Source organism: Caretta caretta, chromosome 7, assembly GCF_965140235.1.
Source record: "Caretta caretta isolate rCarCar2 chromosome 7, rCarCar1.hap1, whole genome shotgun sequence".
NCBI classification, from domain to species: domain Eukaryota; kingdom Metazoa; phylum Chordata; order Testudines; family Cheloniidae; genus Caretta; species Caretta caretta.
Genome location: NC_134212.1, coordinates 40284019 through 40305655, shown reverse-complemented (window position 1 = coordinate 40305655; position 21637 = coordinate 40284019). Strand labels below are relative to the sequence as shown.

Below are 21637 nucleotides of genomic sequence, written 5' to 3'. Positions count from 1 at the left end.
TACGGCTTCAAAAGACAGCCTGCATTCAGACAGTGGTCTGAAAATGTTGAAATCATGTACAGTGGGAGTGCCCACAGCTTCCCACAGAGAGCAGAAAGAGAAAGGCACACTGGCACATTTTCAGGGAAAATTCTGATTTCTGTGCCTTCCCTTCTATTAAACTATTCTCTTAACGTGCGCTGCACATTGCCATCTCTTGTACAGCAGCGGTAAGTGCTGGGAAGTATCACCCGTAGGTCTGTGAACAGATGTACTGCCCCAAAAGCTGTTAAAATGAATGAACTTGAGGTAGCAATGGTTATAGAAATGCACAGACTGAGTAAAATGAGAGACTTTCATCCTCAACATTTTTACACACAAACAACCTTAAAAGTAATTAAGGTTCCAAGGTCAAGCTCTCAAAAGTTAGGAAATGTCAGACTTAAAGTTACCTGTATAATGTTAATTTGGCAACTGACCATGCATTGTGATACAGTCTGTAATTATGCACTTACACACTATTTTTTTCCACCGGATCCCTGCCTCATTCAGTGCACCGGCTGATGGAGCAGCTATTCAATATTTTGTTTTATCCGCATAGTTCAATGCGTAGTCCCAGGCTTTATTTACTGTACACCATTCAAACTCTGCTCTGAAGACAGAATTATTCATTTTCTCCTGGGCTTTTCTCTGGCACTTATCACTGTAGTATCTAAGTGCTTCACAGATATTCATTTATATTCCAGCACCCGTGTGAGGTAAGCAGGTGGTACTATCACCATTTCATAGATGAGCAACTGAGGCAGAGAGAGGTTAAGGTCAAAAATATCCACTAATTTTGGCTCCCCATTTTGAGATGCCTGTGGCCTGATTTTTCATAGAACTTAGCATTTTATAGCACTTCCTTTATTAAAAGCCCAGCTCCCATTGACTTCAGATGCAGCTGTTAGCGCTCAGCACTTCTGCAGATCAGACCCCATGTGTTTCAAGTTAACCGTCCAAAATTCAGGGAACATTATAATATCCAGTGCTTGTTTCTAAAACATGAGCGAACCACGGTTTTGACACCAAATTGTGGCAAAATATGAACGTGATTCTCATGTGCGATACTGTGCAAAAAGAATTTGCTGCGTCTAGTTGCTCTAAGGGGTGTGTTCACCCCACTTTGGGAATAAAGCATTGTATACTCTCTCTCTCTTTCTCCCTCTCTCTCTACAGCTTTGGGCAATATTGCTGCTGGACGGCTATCTGGCAAATACAAGCTCAAACACCTGCGTGCCAGCCAGCTCTTTGTAATTAACGCTCGGGTTGTTCTGGTCTCATCTGCAGAATTCATCACATGCCAGTGGCTAGCCTTAGGGCTAATGTAGTGTAGGGAGACAGATAGAAAAAAGAAGAATTTCATTCTTCCTGCTCTAATCAGAACAAAAGAACCTAAGAATGGTCATGCTGGGTCAGACCAATGGTCCGTCTAGCTGGGGTCCGTGCCAGATGCTTCAGAGAGAATGAACAGAATGGGGCTAAAAATTGCAGTGTAGACATTCGGTCTCAGGCTGGAGTCCAGGTTCATCCTTATGGGGTTTTAGGGCCTGGCTCCAGCTCGAGCCTGAATGTCTACACTGCAATTTGTAGCCCCCCAAACCCAAGTCAGCTGACCAGAGCAGCTGTGGCCATTCTGAGGGTCTTTTACTGCCGTGTTAGACATACCCTAAGTGTGTTGTGGGGGAGTCTGGAGAGGTAGGGTCATAAGCTGAAATTGTATCCAAGGGCTTATCTTCACTGCAACAATTAGCTCATGTTAGTACAGTTGAGTTACTGGCCTCAAGTTAGCCAAGCTCCAGTGAAAGGGCCCACACTTCAGAACAACACTGAAGATACACAGAGTGATTGGCTTAGCTGCTGCTGAGTTGTGGTAACTCGAGCTCTTGCTTCTCCACTAAGTTGCTAGCTGGAACATCAGCATCACTGGAGCTTCAAAATCCCCTCACCCCCTACCCTCCAGTGGGCTAGCTAGCTCAATCTTAAAGAACCACTTAACTTGAGCTAAAGATTTGTCTGTGTAGTGGAGAGTCGAATTAGGGGTAACACTCGAGTTATAACTAGAGTTAACTCTGCCAAAATTTAAGGAGTAAACAGGATGATCTGGGTAATTATAGGCCTGTCAGGCTGACATTGATCCTGGGTGAGATAATGGAGTGGCTGATGGGGGACCTGATTAGTAAAGAATTAAAGGAGGTTAATATAATTAATGACCATCAGAGTGGGTTTGTGGAAAATAGACGCTGTCAGATTAACTGGATATCTTTTTTTGATGAGATTACAAGTTTGGTTGATAAAAGGTAATAGTGTAGTGAAATATACTTAGACTTCTGTGAGATATTTGACTAGGTACTGCACACTTTGATTAAAAAACTAGAATGATGTAAAATTAACCTGGCACACGTTAAGTGGATTAAAAGTTGGCTAACTGATAGGTCTCAAAACATAACTGTAAGCAGGGAATCATCAAAAGGGAGTGTTTCCAGTGGAGTCCCGCAAGGATTGATTCTTGGCCCTTTGCTATTTAACATTTATATTAATGACCTGGAAGAAAACATAAAATCATCACTGATAAAGTTTGCAGATGAAACACCAGGCTGCCAAAAACGGGGGGAAGTGGTAAGCTGGGCACAAGCAAACAATATGCATTTTAATATGGCTAGATGTAAATGTATAGATCTAGAAACAAAGAATGTAGGTCAAACTAACACAATGGAGGTCTCTATCCTGGGAAACAGTAACTCTGAAAAAGATTTGAGGGTTGTGGTGGATAATCAGCTGAGCATGACTTTCCTGGGCAGTGCTGTGGCCAAAGAGGATAATGCAGTCTTTGGATGCATAAACAGGAGAGTGTCTCAAATAAGAGTAAAGAGGTTATTTTACATCTTTATTTGGCACAGGTAAAACTGTTGCTGGAGTACCGTCTAGTTCTGATGTCCACAATCAAGGAGGATTCTGATAAATTGGAGAAGGTTAAGGAGAGAGCCATGAGAATGCTTAAAGAATTAGAAAACATGCCTCATAGTGATAGACCTAAGGAGCTCAATCTATTTAGTTTAACAAAGAGAAGGTTAAGAGGTGAGTTGATTGCAGTCTATAAGTACCTACATGTAGAATGAATATTTACTATTGGGCTCTTCAATCTAGCAGAGAAAGGTAGAACTTGATCAATGACTAGAAGTTGAAGCTAGACAAATTCAGACTGAAAGTAAGACATACATTTTTAATGGTGAGCGTAATGAACTATTGGAATAATTTATGAAGGCTCATAGTGGATTTTCCATCACTGATAATTTTAAAATCAAAAGTGGATGTTTTTCTAAAAGATCTGCTCTAGAAATTACTCTGGGGGAGTTCTGTGGCTTGTATTATGGCAGAGCCATGGATGAAGCCAAGAGAGCTGTTGGAATGTTGTGAAGAGCTAGAATTGCGCAGGGGGGCAGCCAGTGGGCTGGTGAAGTATCAGAGATGAGGAGGAGGAGATTGGAGTCAACTGATAAAGTGAATTGGAAAATCTGAGGAATATTTTTACCTTAGAGGATTGAAAAACATTTCAGAAAATACGAGAAGCTTCCGAGAGATTTGGGGAAGTTTCAGTGAAGTTCAGAAAAGCAATTTGGGAATGAAGGGACAATCCAGATATGCTTGGGAGATATTGAAGAGACTAACAGGAATACTAGAATGGATTAGGCTACAGCTAATGAAAGTCACGGGCCTTTTTTAGGCATGTCTAGTGCTTGCCATCAAATTGTTAATATTTTCTTACAGTTATCACACTCTGATCTCTAAAACGTTGCAGTATTTGCTATTCTCAGTGAAGGGGAAAATACTGGGTTACAATTACATGGTAACTGTAGGTAAATGTTGACTTTGTAATGACTGCTACTGTTTGTGGCATGTGAGACAGCTGTTGAATGGTTAATGGTATAAAGTGCAGACTGTTGGAATTTGTTCACGCATTTAATAGCTTTTTAGGGTCTTATTATTTATTCACATTATCATAAATTGTTATCACATTACTGTAGGTACTACAATACATTCTTTCAAGTGCTAATATTACCAGTATTTAGAATAAAGCATGTTTCCTGAGGGTTAAGAATGCAGTAAGGGTATCTGTTACCCAGTTGTTAAAACCAGTTGAGTAGATTTTTTAATAACAGGCTTGTATCCAGTTACTGTTATGAAATCTTCATCAGTTCCTTGTAGACAAGGCCTTGTGTTTTCTGTGATTTTATGACTGCAGAGTCTAACACAGAAGCCATCCCTTGCATGTAAAATAATTAAGGTTTTTAACTTTACAGTTACAGAGATAACCTTAAAATGTGAACCAAGTGTGAACTGATGTAGTGTTGCCTTCCTGAGTCCGCTCTGAGAGTGCCCATTCATTTCAAAGGCTGTTGGCTCTGAAACCTAATTATGGCAATTTTCAAAGGTGACATTGTTAAATCTTTCACTGCTGGTCTGAGCCTTAATCCACAACTCCAGTCTATCTATCTCATATTCCTAGGTGTCAGAAACCCTGGCTACATTACTAAGCCGCCCATTTCCCCATCGGCAAGTTCTACAATGCAGTTACGCATTTTCAGTGCCCTATTCTGCAGCACATTGAACACAGCAGATTTATGCACAGCATAAATCAAATTAAATTTAATATCAAATTGTATAAGTGAAGGGAAACTGCATTGATTATGTTATTCAATTTAATATTTAAGTCAATAAAAAGCTTATTTAAAAAAAATTACCTGGAATCACTATAGAATTTGCAGTCTTACACCAGAGGTCTGCAAAACTCAAGGGGCCTTAACGTAGAATTTAGGTCAAGCTTTCCACAGAGTTCACAGAGTCTGGCTTATACAGGATACCCCATTTAAAGTGTTCCCGAATATTTCAATGTTGACTCAATGTTAGCTGTCACTGTCTATATTGTGCCATTTTAGAAAACAGGGCTGAAGCTGCTACAAAGGAAACCCCCCCACCATTTCAGGGCCAGGCCTTGGCCTGGGGCATGATGTCTCTCAGAGCTATGTATTCTAACCAGGCCTGGAACCCTAACTTTATCTGAAGAGGGATGTTCTCCCTACTTCACTTCCCAAGCAGCTCTGTGGTCCTGACTTCGTATTACGTGCCTATCTGTCCCTCTTTCACATCAGGGCTGGCCTTCCTCAGGAACAGTCAGGCCGCTGTGGTGTTGACGCGAGCCCTCAGGAAGGGTTAATATGCATTGAAGGTTGTGTAATGTTGGGCCTGCATTTGGCCCTCTACTGAGCAATATTGTGCAACAACTAAAACAGGGGAAAATGGTAATGGTCAGATTCTACATCTACTGATCCAGCTTCCTGAGTTTTGTTTAGACTTAAGAAACTCATTCTCTTTCAGTTGACTTATGTTACTTTCAGCTTTCTGGGAGCTTCCAATCTCATTAAATAGCCTGTCTGTCAAAAGGCTTTCCTTGTGCAGTTTTTCCCTACCAAGTGGTAAAATTTTGAGATGTAATCAGCTGTATCTTATTCAGCATGACAGCAATGAAACCATTTAAACCACTGATGCAAATCAAATGTGACCCTAATGCCGTTCCTAAACAGAAACACTTCCAACTTCCAGCAACTCCAGAAACCAAAGCCTCTTTCAGTCACGTGTCAAATAAATATGTCCCTTGTATGTTTATGTATTTCTGTGCCTTTGATTACTAGTGCTAGCCCATTGGGGGCCCTAAGCAGGAATATTTTTGGCATCCTCCTCCACACAATACATACTAATAATTAATAGGGGGGCCCCATGAGCTGCTCGGGGCCCTAAGGAATTGCTTAGTCTGTTTATACCTAGCGCTGGCTCTGTTACTGTGATTGGCTTGGTCCATACATGAAATCTTTGAGTGTTATCTGAATCCCTTCTTGCCTCAACCTTACAGCCCCCAAAACATAACAGTCAACATTATATTATCTTGTTTTTAGTCAGGTTCCTTCTCTGCAAAACACTTCAATTGTTGTGATTAAAAGTCCTCACAGAAGTCATATAAAACACTAACTCCCAAGTGTGCAGCGTACTTCATTGGGTTGGACACAGGAGCCAAGATCTGCTGGTGTGGCTCCTTTGTGTAGCTCTGCTGGAAAATTCTAGACTTACAGCTGGCCACAGGAGGATTCCCTGCTAACGTAGAACCAGAATAACAGGGCCTGCAGTGCTCCACCACAACTGACAAATGACCAGAACTCCCCTACCTGCCACTGATCTCTGGCTGCCATTTCAGCCTCTGGGGGCCATTTGAAGACTGCATCATTTATGACAGCTGCCCAGCATGTATGTACAGCCCAGAATAGGGAAAATGTAAAGGCCACCTTTAACTCCCCTCAAGAATTGTGCTATGCTAAGGAACTGGCCCAGGATAGGTAAGCTTTCATTTGTAGGTCAACAGAGCAAATCCAGATCATATTGGTAGTGGTTAAACAAAACTGCCCAACCCTGTATATGTAACTTCTCTCACCATCCAATGATGTTAATGTTGTTTGCTGATTTCCAAGTCCTAACAATTATTCCTTTGGCAAGCTTGCTGACCTTGGATATGAACAATTCCTGCATGTAATTAATATCTGGAATACTTGGAGTATCCCCAAGGTGAAAAGGTTGTGCTCAGCAAGATCTGTACATAAATTTAAGTCGAATTGCCTGGTTGCTTTGTCCTTACAGAGAAACATGGAGGGAAACCGCCCCGCCCCACCGCCACAATCCACACTTCTGACTAGTCTGATTATTGCATCTGTTGAGCCTGAGCATTCTGTCCCATGGAACGGGTAGCTGTCACTGGGGAGTTAGGAGTTAGTGCTGTAAAGAAAAAGATGAATGAAGGATTAAAAGTTCCACAAACAAGTAAAAATAATTTCAAGAATCAGTTAAGGCTAAATATTCTCACTTGTTTATATCATTTACAAAACCCAAGCACTCAGAAGCAAGGAACTGGATAGTTCAGAACATGATAAATCTTACACTGCCCACATAATAAAGAAATTACTCTTATCAGGTATTAAGTAATGTGTATATCTACAACCAAGGAAGTTCATATACAACCAAAGGCTGTATGTATGAATACATAATTGTTATGATTTTTGTTTCAAAAAAAGATTTTGCGTTCTGTTTATATTTTGAGATTATTGGTGAAAGAGTAGTCATCACTTTGGGTCAGAGTTAAGATTGTTGTCTTGTGATTAAATGGCAATGACTTGCATGAGTTTGGGATGTAACATTATTCTTGAGAGGCTAAGTGGCAAATGAGTTATCTCTAACCAGTGCCACACTTGTAATAGAAATTATTTTTAAAATCTAATAATAATAATAACAATATTTATCTCTTATATAGTGCTTTTCATTCATCCATCAATCTCAAGCAAATCCCATTATCCTCAAATGGTGAAACTGAGGCATAGAGTTGCCCAAGTCACATGATTTTCCAAGGTTACATAGCAAGCTGGTGGCAGATTCAGGCATAAACCCAGCTCTCCGAACTCTTAGCCCATTGCCCTATTCATTGGATCACACTGCCTCCTGTGTTCGCGAGTGCTCCAATTTCTGAGTTGCCAAGCTAGACATTTAAAGCTACTTTGGGGCAGGTGCTGTCTGTCTATTCTGTGATTGTGCAGCGCCTAGCAAAGTGGGGTCCTGATCCATGACTGGCGTTTCCAGGTGCAGCTTCAATACAAATTACACATCATAATTATTTGCCTGCTTTTTCCCCTGACTCATTGTTCAGTTTCCATGAATCTGTGAATGATGTGCATTTTGGGTATGTATTTAATTAATCTCAAATGATTTTTTTTAAAAAGTCCCTAGCTATCCCATAGGGAGGAGGCCAGGGGACAGACCCTCAACTGATATAAGTTGTCACATCTCCGTTGACTTCAATGAAGCAGTGAGGATTTGAACTTGCTGAGGATCTGCCGCACAAAGCCAAAGTATCCTCTTACTTACACGGTTAGACACTTGTGAAGTCCATTTGACTTCAGTTGAGTTAGTCCTGATTTGCACCGGGGGGTTTAAAAGGAGAATCAAGCCCATGTTTTTTCGAATTTAAACAAAGTTTGACAGATATTTACAGTTACCTCGTGTAGTTGCCTGTGAGAAAATAAACAAGCTGAAAGAACAAACAACGATGGTTCCTTCTTTCCCTTTGATAACACCTTTGGTTTCTGCCTGCAGGTCTGGGTGGATGCTGGCACGCAGATATTTTTCTCTTATGCCATCTGCTTGGGATGCTTGACAGCTCTGGGGAGTTACAACAACTACAATAACAACTGCTACAGGTAACACATTTGCTTTTAATGTAGGCCTCAATCCTGTAAACACCTATGCACTTAGCTTCATTTGTATGTGTAGCCCCACTGGCATCAGTGGAAATCTTCTCATGAATATAGTTAAGCACATGCATGAATGTTTGTTGAATCAAGGCCTTATTTGGGTAAGAATAGTCTGGGGGAAAGCGGGTGTTTGTTTTTCAAGTCATGTGCATGGAAGTCTGAATTGTGTGACTCTTATAGACACCAGTGGGCATTGCACAGCCTCAGTCATCCCATAAAAGTATTGGAGCTCGTACCCTTATTGGTCTAATTCTATTTTAAAGCATTGTAAAAGTCATACTGAAATATTTTATACATATATCTGCTTTTTAAAAAACTCCCATTAAAACAAGTGAGCTTGGCTTACCCTTTGGATGCCGTTCTTCTTGAAGTTGTACTGGATACTAGGTAAAGCACAATAAAAGGGCCTAATATGTCACTGGTATTCTTTTTTTAAATCAATGGGAGTTTTGCTGTTGACTTCAGTGGGGCTTAAGCACATGCTTAAGTGCTTTCCTGAATCAGTGCCAAAGGTAGATATGTGCCCACATGGTACTTGAGCCTGTGCAAAATTCCATTGATTTCACTGGGGTGTAGGATCAGCCCCATAGAGAGGAGCTTTGGTGCTTGCCCTTTTTCTCGAGTAGTAATGAGAAGTAAAAAAATATTATATACTAGTGAGAGATTCATTCCTTTTAATGTGCTCTGCCTAGCATATGGTGTAACCTAAAATAATAGCCTTATATGGAACTTAAGTACATGCTTTAAATTAACCATGTGCTGACATTCTGTCTTGAGCAAGGACACTTGCCTGGATCAGGGCTTTAATATTAATGCGTGTTACACACAAACTGATTCAAATAATAAGAAAAATTACTGACATAAAAAAGAAACCCCCAAGTGAACCTATATTCAGGAATAAGTGTGAATTAATCTGTAAACTGGGAGAAAATGAAAAAAAAAATTACAAATACTTTATTTGAAAATTATTGTGAAGTTCTTCAAAATAATTATGCAATTGACTCTGTTTAACCAGCTCTAGTCTCTCTCTCTCTCTCTCTCACACACACACACACCACCACCACCACCAGGGGTGTGTGCAGGAATAAACATTTGACCGCTCTTGGAGGGGCACATTTTGCGCCCCCGCCATGCCCCAGGGCTGGAGGAGCTCAATCTCCCTGCTGCAACCTCAACTTGGGGACTTCTGTGCCCTCGATGATTATGGGGAGGGGGGGTGATGCCCCTGCTTGTCCACCGTTGTGCATGCCCCTGCACACCACCTATCACACCCTCAGTGGGCCAGAGGAGTGCTGGAACTACGGGTGCTGGAGGTGTGGCAGAACTCCCTGGCTTGAAATATTAAAAACAATCAAATACATGGTTTCCCTCACATACAGGGTTTACAGTTTTGTTCAATGGCTTCCAGCACCCCCATTATGCAAATTGTTCCAATGCCCCTGCTGGGATAGTCACTTTTCAAACACAGATCAAGACACGTCATATTTCTGAACTCAACTTTTTAAACTGTTTCCCCAGTCATGAACTATTCATGTGTAATTAGACAGTTAATTCAAGGTACAGCACTAAAGTGGTTTTCTCAATGCAGCAAACCACAATATTACAGAGAGAGAATGTAACAATATCTTACCTCCATATAGTAGCATCTAAAATGCAGTCTAATTGGCTTTTCCTAATATAAACTCTTACTTTTTCCACTTTGGCTTATACACCTAGAGCAATGAAAAGAAAAATTCCTTAATTCACTAATTTGTATTTATATAGTAAACAGGGGGCCATTGCTTTTGTGTTGGGTGGCTAATTTGTAACTTTACATAGCCGAACCCAGTCAGGTTTCTGGATCAGTCCCAGAACTGATCTCGGACTAGTCTATGTCTGATTCAGCAGCTTTTACTACACGGCATTACATTAAACTATAAACGTGCTATTGCTGAAGAGATATTCAGAGTGAGAACTTAAGGGCCTTTTCAATACTAATAAAGACAACTAATGATGATATGATGCAAAAGCAACATAATTATCAACAACAACAAAACTCTGGAGAATTTGAATCCTAGATTACAGTGCATGAACAAACCTTGCAGGAAAGTACTGGAGGCAGTTCTAGAAAGTGCATGCTGTGCTCGCTCAGTCCTGCCATGCCTTTTGATGAGAGAAATGCTGCCCTGCATGGCTGCCAATATAAGAGAGTGGGAGAGAAAAGATCATTAGAGAAATGTGGATGCTTAGGGAATAAAAGCAGACCAGCTTTTGTACAAATTGAATGTGTGCTAAATTACCCAAAAGAGACTTGAGGTAAACTGCCTTGCAAACATGTGAGATTGCTCACAGCTTTTAGGCAACAAAGGTGGTTATCCACTCTGCTCTCTGGGCCAGACCCTTTGCTGGTATAAATTAGTGTAGTTCCATTGAAGGTTTGGAATGACATTGATTTGCATCAGCTGAGGGTCTGGCCAGGTACCTTCAAAATCAACATAATATCCCCAGTGGAAAATTGTGGGTGATGAAATTGTTTTCTCAGTAGTGTGGAGTAATGCTTTGGCCAAACAAAGTACATCTTTTTCTTTTCATTCTGTCCTGCGACATCTCTTATAAAAACTACTTCAATCACAGCCCCAACGGCTGCAGTAGTACTCATTGTATTTTCGTAATCCAGTACTGTACAGAGCTTGATAAAGGCTAAGAGAATGGATAAAGGCTCACTCTGAGGGCAGTAAGGTCTCTAGCACACTAGTTGCTCCCCAATGTCTCTGAAATAGTGGAATTTGATGATAGTAGGGTAAGGAGACTGAAACCACACTGGAGGCTCCTTGGCCCTCTGGACTCTTCATTTACATAGGCTAATTATGACTCTTCAAGAGAAATCACAAAATGTTAATACTCATGAACAACCACAGCACATTACTTATGGCACCTGGACCAGTGTACAGTCCTCCATGGAGGTAGGTTCTTCCTGTGGTAGTCCATGGATGACTTAAAAGGGGTAATGATTTGAAGATTAAAGTTAAAGAGGAATAGCTCAGTGGTTTGAGCATTGGCCTGCTAAACCCAGGGTTGTGAGTTCAATCCTTGAGGGGGCCATTTAGGGATCAGGGCAAAAACTGGGGTTTGGTCCTGCTTTGAGCAGGGGGTTGGAGTAGATGATCTCCTGAGGTCCCTTCCAACCTTGAGATTCTATGATTCTATGACAGATCCATTCCAAAGGTTAGAGAGAGGAAGACAATATAGAAAGCCATTTGCTTAAGAAGTAGAGGCTATGGCTTTGTATATACCTTACACTGTGTGACTTCAAGTTCAGTTGGTCCTGATTCAGGAAAAAGTATGAACGTGGCCAATTACACATGATTTGTTTTGTGGTGATAAAAGAGAAATGAATGCCTATGATGAAGTGAAGAAACCCTGCATATCACATCGCTGTCTGGTGGGTTTGACTTAGCTTTCAATCAGTGCTATTCAAAAGCACAGAACACTATCCCCTGAGCTAATGAAGAACATAAAGTAAAGAGCCTATGATATGTCATTAAACAGTACTTATTCTATCCAATAGAGGGCAGTGGCACAAGTATGCTCTAGACAGCATATTACAATATCAAACCACTGACTTCCTCCATGCCAGTGCAAAGCCCAGGAACAGCATGTGCTGACAGATTTATTTTTTGCAACACATTTTACTGTAGGATTCTCTCTTTTCTGAGGGAGCGTTGCAGTGTAAAATAATGAAATGGGAGAGAAGAGACGCCCAGTTGAAAAGCGATATAATTTTAAATGGCATCTTCTTTACTAGAAACAAGACAGAAAAATCTGTAGGTATACCAGCAAAATAAATCAATTCACTGGCATTGTGAAGGGCAGTTGCCAATGAGGAAAAGCAACATAATTATCAACAATAACAAATTCTTCAAATCCATCCTTAAAACTCTCCTGTGCTGTGATGCCTACAGAAAACTGGTCAGTGGGTAGGCCGCTGTTGTCCTGAGACCACTGCCTAGCCTGCTGACCAGTATGGTCTCATTGTTTCCTTGCAGTCCCCCATCTGTCTGTTTGTTTCCAGCTGTTGTCTCTTGCCTCATACTCAGACTGTGAACTCTTTTGTTCTGTGTTTGTACAACGCCTAGCACAGCGGGGTCCTGATCCACAACTGGGGCTCCTAGGCACAATGGTAATACCAATAGTTAGTAATAATTCTCTTCTACCCGGTATGGCTGGTGTGCTACTGCTCACCAGTCAATCCCAATACCTCACAGAGACACTGCTTGTGACCAAGAGCAGTCTGTGGACCCGAAGGGGGCTGCCATTGGCCAATGGATTCTGCAGCGCCACCTCAGGTGGTCGGGGATACAGCCAGCATCCTCCTGCTTCTGTCTACATTTTGGTGCCTGCTGGAAGTGCAAAGATTCACATCACAATGATGGCAATATCCAAGCCACATATAAAGAAAGAGCATAAGGTTTTTGCCACATTAAACAAATCCACAATTTTCAATAGGGGTGGGGGGCACAGCAGCTCCCTGCGAATGGGGCAGGGGAGGGATAAGAGGGGGAGTGAGAGGAGGCGCTGAGATTCCGTGGGGGAAGGAGGCAACCGGCTCCAGGCTGGGAAGGAGGGTCCTGAGGGTTCCTACCTGCTTCCAGGCCCATTCCAGCCCTTCAGGTCCTGCTCCCTGCTTCCCAGCCCCCGCAATGCCTGCTCAAGCCCCTCTGAGTTCTGCTCTCGTCCCCCCTGCTCCCCAGGTATGTGCAAGTTTACGTGGGGGCAGAGCTCCCACAGTATTTCCATTGTGGAGGTGCTAGCCTCCCCTGCCATCCCAATTCTGCTGCCCCTGGTTTTAAAACTGTAATGCAGTTATAGTATAGTTCTACCTATGGGACTTTATGGCCCCCCATGCTGGAATATCTGAGCACCTCACAATCTTTAATGGATTCATCCTTACAACAGCCTATCAGGTAGGAAAGTACTGCTATCTCTGATTTCCAGATGGACAACTGAGGAATAGAGATGCTAGGTGGCTTGTCCATGCTCGTACTAGAGGGCTATGTCAGAGCAGGAAATTGAGCCCCAGTCTCCTGAGTCCTAGCTTAGCAACCTAACCAGTGGGCCATCCTTCCTTCCTTCAGCTCTGAGCGTCTGCATCACTTTTTGTTAGCCTCATTCATGGTTACTGGCTTCCATATCCACTGTGACAGGGTCGGGCCAGATGGCTACAGGAGAGTGATAGAAGGCAGATATATTAGCCGCAGGTTAAGTAGGTCCATTTTTCCCTGGGTAAGGTAACAGGGAAGGTTTTTTTTTTTTTTTGAAACAAAAAGAAAGTTTATTGGTAACGCTTACAGAATTACCAAAGAAACAAAACAACTATGCAACAAAACAACGCAATCAGAAGGTACAACACAGCAGCTTTCAGGAGGGAGAAGTGTTCAGGCTAGCCTGGGCCCAGAGCGGGGGGGCTTCCTCGACACTCGTGGTCTTCCACCCTCCTGAGTTACCTGGTGGCCTAGAGCGGGGGGGCTTCCTCGACACTCGTGGTCTTCCACCCCCTCGAGTTACCTAGTGCCGCGCCCAGTGTCACCGATCCTCCCTCTCCTGAGAGTGCCCGGTAAGATGGGCACGGCTGCGGGGTGGGCGGTTTAGGGAGGGGGGGGGTAGACACCCATGTATTATAGGACCCCTCCTAGATGACAGGAATGATGGTATCCCCAGCGGCGACGGCTGGGGCTGGCGTCTCTCGCTCTTACCCTCAATCAAAGGGTCAGACGGAGGGAACCGGACGGGGTCACCGAGCAGAGAACCCCAGACAGCGCCCACCGCTCCTCGAATGCTTCAAGGGAGTCGGTGGATGCCGCCCAGAGGAACTCCGCCCGGATACGTGAATGTACTGAGGATCGGAAAACGGCCCCACAATCGCAGGACGTTTCGTGGGCCAACCTCCTCTCTCTGGTTTTATAAATGGCTGTTTTAGCCAAAGCTAGGAGGAGGTTGACTAAAAGATCCCGCGACTTTGTGGGGCCACGGATGGGAAGTGTATAGATAAAAAGGTGGGGGGAAAAATGAAGCCAAAAGCGTAATAAAATATTTGTGAGGAGCCGGAAAAGGGGCTGCAATCTGGCACACTCTAAATACACGTGCGCCAGGGTTTCCCTCACATTACAAAAAGGACAAGTGTCCGGTATGGGGGTAAACCGTGTCAAAAACACGCCCGTGCTCACAGCTCCGTGAAGGAGCCGCCAACTGATGTCCCCGACGGGCCTTGGGACCAAGGTGGAATACAGGCTGGCCCACCGAGGTTGCTCACCCTCCAAAGGTGGCAGGAGATCCCGCCACTTTGTATCGGGGCGGGACACCAGGGTATGGGCATGAAGGGTGTGAAGCGTAAGTGTATATAAGTATTTCCGTGAAGCAATTTGAAAGCTTACCGGCTGCAGTTCGTGCAGCCGGCTTGCAGTGAAAGGGTGAGGGGTTTGTTGGGATCTACGGGGTGGGGGCCCGATGGAAAGGTCCGGCGGGCCTGGGGTAAGGGATGGGAGGGGTGCGCCCTCGCACAAGGCTCGGCTAACGTAAGCCCGAGCAGCGGGGGTCAAAGCGGCCTTCACCTCCTGAAGTACGCGCCGGGGGGTTCGGAGGCTGGAGAGCCCCATGCGCCGAGCAAGCATCAGGGGATCCAGCCAGTCTCTCCGGTCGTAGTCCAGGAGGTCTCCGACCCTCGTGACTTCCGCCAGGACCAACCTCTGGCGCACCGAGCGGGACTCCGCCACCTGCACACGGAGCTGGGGATTGTGTAGCAGGGGCTCCGTGAGGAGATCTGCTCCCACGGTGGCCGCCACGGACCTGGTTGTTAAAAACAGTTTCCAGGCCCGGAGGAGGTCCTGGTAGAAGACCGGCAGCCCAGAGAGGTCTCGCGGAAAACCCCTCGGTGAAAGATAAAAGAGCTGCCGGTCATATCGAAACCCTTGGAAACGGCGCAGGAAGGCGTGCGCCAGTATGCTCCACGCCGAACTACGTGCACTATAAAAGAGCCTCTGCAGGGCCTGGAGGCGGAAAACGCGGACCTGAGTGTACAGACACTTCAGGCCCTGCCCTCCTTCCTTCAGGGGTAGATGAAGAACTCCAACAGGGGCCCAGTGCATTCCTGACCAGAAGAACTCTAGAATCAATCTCCGGAGGTGGGTCAGGAAACCCGGGGCCGGGGCCAGGGTGTTGAGCCGGTACCAGAGCGTGGACAGGACTAGTTGGTTAAGCACCAGTGCTCTCCCTCGGAGGGAGAGACATCGGAGTAGCCTCGTCCATCTCCGGATCCGCTCTATCACCCCGCCCTCTAAATTTTGCCAGTTCTCCGGCGGGGAAGGATGCGTGGCGGAAAGGTAAACGCCGAGATAGAGCAGTGGACCCGCACTCCACCGGATGGTCTGAAGTGCGGGTGGGAGGGAGCTTACTTGCCGCCAGTCCCCCACCGCCAAGCCAGAGCTCTTGACCCAGTTGACTCGGGCGGAGGAGGCTGCCGAATAGATGGCTTGGCATGCCTCCACTCGCGCCAAGTCTCCCGGGTCCTGGACCACGAGGAGTACGTCATCGGCGTACGCCGACAGGACCAGCCGTAGCTCCGGCTCCCGCAGCACCAACCCTGTCATCCTCCTGCGGAGGAGACAGAGGAAAGGCTCGATCGCCAGAGCGTACAACTGGCCCGAGAGGGGGCACCCCTGCCGCACTCCTCGCCCGAAGCTGACCGGTTCAGTCAGGGTCCAGTTGAGCCTAACCAAACACTCCGCGGAGGCATACAGCACCCGGAGAAAACTCACAAACTGAGGTCCAAATCCAAACGCCTGCAGAGTGCTCAGGAGGTACCCATGGTCTACTCTATCGAACGCCTTCTCCTGATCAAGAGACAGGAGGGCGAACGATAGACCATCTCTCCGCCCGAGTTCCAAAAGGTCTCGGACTAGAAAGAGGTTATCGAAAATGCTGCGACCTGGGACAGTATAGGTCTGGTCTGGGTGGACCACGTCCGCCATCACGGACCCTAGCCGCAGCGAAATTGCTTTCGCTACAATTTTGTAATCCGTGCTAAGGAGTGAGACGGGACGCCAGTTTCGTAGATCGCGGAGGTCCCCCTTCTTCGGCAGCAAAGCGAGCACCGCTCGCCTGCATGACAGAGGGAGGACCCCGCTCTGCAAGGACTCAGCCCAGACGATGACTAGGTCTGGGCCGAGAATGTCCCAGAACGCGCGGTAAAACTCCACGGTCAGCCCGTCCATGCCCGGAGATTTATTGGTGGGCATGCGACGGAGGGCTTCCGAGAACTCGGCCAGGGTGAGAGGCAACTCTAGTCGGTCTCGGTCGCCCACGCTGACCGTGGGGAGTTCCTCCCAGAGCACCTCACAAGCGTCAGGATCGGTCGGGTCCGGGGAGAAAAGGCTTGTGTAGAAGTCACGGGCCCTCCCACACATCTCCTCCGGATCCGTGAGGGGGGTACCGTCTTCTGCAAGAAGGCAGGTGACGTGTTTCTTGGCCCCCCTCGTTTTCTCCAGAGCATAGAAGAAGCGGGAGCCGCGGTCCATCTCCCGAAGGAGGCGGATGCGGGACCGAACAAAGGCACCTCGGGCCCGGTGGTCCTCAAGGGCCTGAAGCTCCTCCCGCTTCTCCCGGCACGCTCCGCAGAGGGACGGGTCCTCGGGATCGGCGGCCAGGTGCCTCTCCATCTCTAAGACCTCCCGTTCCAACTGCTCTATCGCCGCATTTCGCCATCGGCTGGTGCCCCGAGTGTAGTCACGGCAGAAGAGCTTGGCGCGCACCTTCCCGAGATCCCACCATCGCCGCACCGAGGGAAAGGCACGCCACTGCTCCCGCCAGGCCAGCCAAAACTCCCGGAAGGACATCACAAAGCTCTCGTCCTCCAACAGGCTGTTATTAAAGTGCCAATAGGCCGGCCCCGGTCTCTCTGCACGGAGGGAGACCGTTACAGTAACTAAATGATGATCAGAGAATGGGGCCGGCCGAACGGCGGAGGAGTGGGCTTGTGAAAGGTGGAAACGGGATAAATAAATACGGTCCAACCGAGAGTGGTGTGACCGATGGGCCTCCACCCGAACAAAGGTGAACGTGGAGGTGTCATCTGGGTGATGGTCACGCCAGACGTCCACTAGGGAGTGATGGTCAACTATCCCTTGGAGAATATTTGCAGCGGCCGGACTCGGTTCGGCCCCTGAGCGATCCCGTTCCTCGAGGGTGGTGTTAAAGTCCCCTCCCAGGACCAGGCACTCGTGCGAATCCAGGGTGCCGAGAAAGTCGGACACCTGCTGATAAAATTGTGGCCGCCTGGAGCTCATTTGCGGGGCATAAATATTGACAAAATTAACCACGAGCCCCTCCATACGGACTCGAAGGTGCAGCACGTGGCCCGGCACGGCCTCATTAACCCCTAGCACCTCAGGCCGTAGGTTGGGGGAGAACAGGGTTGCCACTCCAGCCTGCCAGGTCGCGAAGTGGCTAAAGTATACCCCGTCCCCCCACTCCAGCCGCCACCTGTCCTCGGCGGTCGGGTCCGTATGAGTCTCCTGCAGGAAAACTATAGAATACCTCCCTTCCCGAAGGTAAGAGAGCACCTGGGACCTGCGGAGAGCCATCCTACAGCCCCTGGTATTCAGGGTCGCAATAATAAGAGGCGTCATGCGGAGGGCTGGGGGGGTGGGGGCCTCGTATTGGCGGGGGGATTCAGGGCCCCCGGCGGGTTGCGCAGCAACCCATGACCCATCCCGTGGGTGAGTAGATCGTGTCGGAAGCTGCGGGCTCGCTCGTAGGCCGCAGCACCGCGCCTTCCTTGCCCCCTGCCTTCCTTTATAAGGGCCCTTATGGCCTGGAGGATTTGATCAAAGTCCCCCCATAGCTGAAGAGCCAGCTGTGCTCTGTCGCGGGCGCCACGGGTGTGTTCTAGGAACTTCCGTAGCGCATGCCGCAGCTCATGGGGGGGTGGGGTTACAATTCCCGAGGTATTCCCTGATGGGACTCTTAATACAGCCTCGTGGTCCGCTAAGGCAGGTAGACAGGGTGCGGACCACCGACGGGGCGTCTGACAGGCTGGGGTTATTAAATTCATTTCATGCCTTGGGGTGGAGGGGGATGGCAGGGGAAAAATTGCCACTCCTAATGGGTCGCGGCTAGAAAGTGCAAAGACTGCTCCCTGGGGGGAATCTGCAAAAGGCGGAAAGGAAATAACCCCAGGGCGGCATTAACATTACAGGAGGAGGGACTTTGGGCAGGGGCAGGGGTGGGGGCAGGGGCAGAGGTAAGGCTCTGGGGTGCAGGAGGCAAGCAGCTAAAGGAAAGTGCCTCCTGAGCAGAGTCAAGGGTTAAGGGGTGAGGGAGGGGGCTCCCAATAATGCTAGATGCTGGCTCCATGGTGGTCTTGGCGGCCATGGCATCAGGTGGTGGACCACTGTCTGCAGAGTGCTCACCCGGGAAGACAATTAAGGGGAGGGAGCATGGGGAAAGGGAGGCTGGGGTAAGGCTGCCCAGCTCAAGGCCAGCCGGCAGCAAATCATCCCCTCCCTGGGTGACCGGGGTCAAATCTAGGGCCTCAATCTCCGCATACACGGGGGAGAGGCCAACTCCTGCCACCCCGGGGGCCTCTCCTCTAGGGCCCGCCTCAATGGCCACCTCAGGATCCGCGGGGGGTTCGGGTAGCGTCCAGGCAGAAGGGGCGTCCTCAGAAGTCTCGGAGGGGAGGGTCTCCCGTGGAGGGGGGATTCTGCCCTCCAATGCCAGTCCGTCTTCCCCTCCCGACACCAGCGGATGGATCTCGCTCACGGCCGTGGCGGGAGGCTCGATAGCAGTGCCTCCTTTCCTGGTCTTCCGGGGGGCTTCTGCGTCGGGTGGATGCAGCGGAGCTCGTGCCTTCCGCTTGCCTCGCTTCCCCTGGACTAGGGTCCAGGCCTCCATAGCATCATCTGGGGGCTGGTTAGCAGGGGTCGTGTCGGGGGGCGGAGGCAATGGTTTAGGGGTTCGGGGAGGTAGCGGTGGGGCAACATGAGGGGTGGGGGCTTCTCCTTGGGGAGGGCCCTCTCCTATACCCGATAATATCCTTGCCCCACCCTCCTCCATGGGCTCTGTTGGGTTGGTACTAGCAAGGGTGAAACTCCCTTGCTCGTCCGGGCGTTGTAGGGAAGGTATCTCCTGGGCCCGGACGGGAGCAGCAATGGGTCGAGTAGGAGGAGGGTTGGTTTCAGGTGCCGGGCAGCCAGGGGCGTCGGCAGCAACAGGGTCGATGTCCGGCTGGGTCTCGGGGGTTTCGGGTGCCCCTCCCCCCCGGGCCAAAGGGCAGTCTCTGCGGACATGCGCCGCTGAACGGCAGAGGTAGCACCGGGCCTCTCCGGTAGAATAAAAGACCCGATAGCGGGCTCCCTGGTAGGGGACTAGAAAGGACCCCTCAAACGCCTCGTCGTCACGCGCTCCTGCCGGTGGTAGAAGCTGCACTTGCCGGCGGAACGAAAAAATGTGACGGAGGGTGGGGTCCTTGCAGCCCAACGGGAGAGGGCTGATGACAGAAACAAGTTTCCCCAGGGTGGAAAGAGCGGGTAACAGGGCAGCATTGGGTAAGAAGGGAGGAACGGAGGTAAGGACGAGGCGGACGCCCAGGTCTTCTAACGGTTGTAGGGGGACAAACACCCCCCCCACCGTCAGGCCCCTCTCTACCGCCTCCTGGGCGGCATCCTCCGAGGCTAAGAAGAAAACAACCTTCCCATACATCTTGGAGGCCGCCACAATAGCCGTGGGTCCTACCACCTTCGCCAACGCCTGCACGTATGTCTCCACGTGGGGCGAGGCGGGCACCAGGAGGCAACGGACGCCGTGCTTCCTGGTCAAGACGGGGAAAGGGCCTCGGCCGCTGGTGATGGTGGCGGAGGCGGGGGGGGGGGCGAGATGACGAGGCGGCAGGTAGGGAAGAGCCCGCCGCCGCCCGGGCATACGTCCTGGGGGCCGGGGGAGGGGCAATCGCAGAGCTGGTGGAGGGAAACACAGGGAGGGGCGCCACGGTTGATGATGAGGCCGCAGCGGTGGGGGCAGCCCCTGCCATGGCGGGCTCAGTGGTTTTAGCGGGGCCCTTTCCTTTCCACCCGCCCTGGCCCTTCCGGCGAACCGGGGGGGGTTTCCTAGAATCTGGGTGGGCAGTGGGTGCAGCAGCAGCAGCAATCACCCTGGTGCCTCCTGCTACCGGTGCCCCAGCAGGGGGGGTGGCAAGTATCTTAGCAATAGTGGCAGGGGGGGGACCTTGGGGGTCGGGCAGAGGTGGTGGTGGGGAAGGGACAACTAATTTTGTGGAAGCAATCTCACCCCTCTCGTTCCCCGCCATTGTGAGCAGGGAAAGACAGGGAGACACCGGAAGGAGGAGGGGGGGAGGGGAGAAAACGGAATAGCCCCTCCTTCCGCTAGATTGCAAACAGGAAAAGAAGGAATGCCGAGGGGGGGGGGGACTGGGAGGAGGGGGGGGACAAAATCGGGGTCCAGTAATAGGGGCAAGCTGTGGGATAAGCAATCCGGGGGGGGGGGGTGCAGACCCACACACGTTTGTCCAAAGAGTCTCGGTTGGTCGGCTGTTGTGTCCGGTCCGGAAGGCAAAGTTCAAAGCGAACAGCTGGATCCGAAAGGAGATGGCAGATTGCCAGCAGGGACAGACGGCGGGGGGGCCGTGACAGTTGTAATAACGATGGGGGGGTAGGGGCACCGATGGATCGGGGGTGGGGGTCTCCACGCCACACCCCCTGTGCCTCCACAAACGCAAGTAAGCACAGTCAAACTCCCCCCCACGAGAGTATAATTCAGAAAGTTACTCAATCTTACGGCCCTCTTCACGATGATTTATAGCTCCCTTGAATTATTTCTTCTGTCTGCTGAAATCTTCTTCTCCGGCTGTGTTGGCTGTGTTCCAAGGCCTTCGGCATATTAAGTATGTTGTAAAGTCCGAGCTGCTGGCAAGACGGCTGGGTCTGAGGGTTTCCACTCCCCCCCCCCGGACAGCAAATCGGCAATCTTCCCCCCCCTCCTCTGGGGGCCCAGCTGAGGCAAGTAGCTGCGCCCGAAAGCAGGCGTGGGGGGGGCGGGTGCTGGCGAAGGACGTAGACGGAAAAAAAAAACACAAAAAATGAAAAGAAAAACCAAAAAGCGTCTGACCCGGTCGGGGGGGGACTAAGGCAGGTGCAAAAAGTAAGAAAAGTCCGGGCCAGGGGGCTTTAGGAAAGAATAGAAAGCAGATAGCTGAGGAGCAAGCAAAGGACGTTCCGTTTCCTAAC

General features: G+C 48.7%; 1 protein-coding gene and 1 long non-coding RNA gene across 4 annotated transcripts in view; one reads left to right on the top strand and one right to left on the bottom strand.

The window, feature by feature from the left end:
• SLC6A11 (solute carrier family 6 member 11) overlaps nucleotides 1–21637 on the top strand; it is a 286531-nt gene that overhangs the window by 214712 nt on the left and 50182 nt on the right. For both annotated transcript variants that reach the window (XM_048858227.2, XM_048858228.2), the window contains exon 8: nucleotides 8206–8309. In XM_048858227.2, coding sequence (XP_048714184.1) covers nucleotides 8206–8309 — 104 coding nt within the window. The remainder of the gene's footprint in view (nucleotides 1–8205; nucleotides 8310–21637) is intronic.
• Nucleotides 9979–21637, bottom strand: part of LOC125640100 (uncharacterized) — a 183913-nt gene continuing 172254 nt past the window's right edge. Inside the window, exons 1-3 of one of the 2 annotated variants that reach the window (XR_012669285.1) lie at nucleotides 12585–13464; nucleotides 10441–10536; nucleotides 9979–10075 (exon numbers count right to left, since the gene is read on the bottom strand). This is a non-coding gene — a long non-coding RNA (uncharacterized LOC125640100). Of the gene's footprint in view, nucleotides 10076–10440; nucleotides 10537–12584; nucleotides 13465–21637 lie in introns of those variants that run through there. The other variant, XR_007357689.2, reaches the window with a different exon arrangement.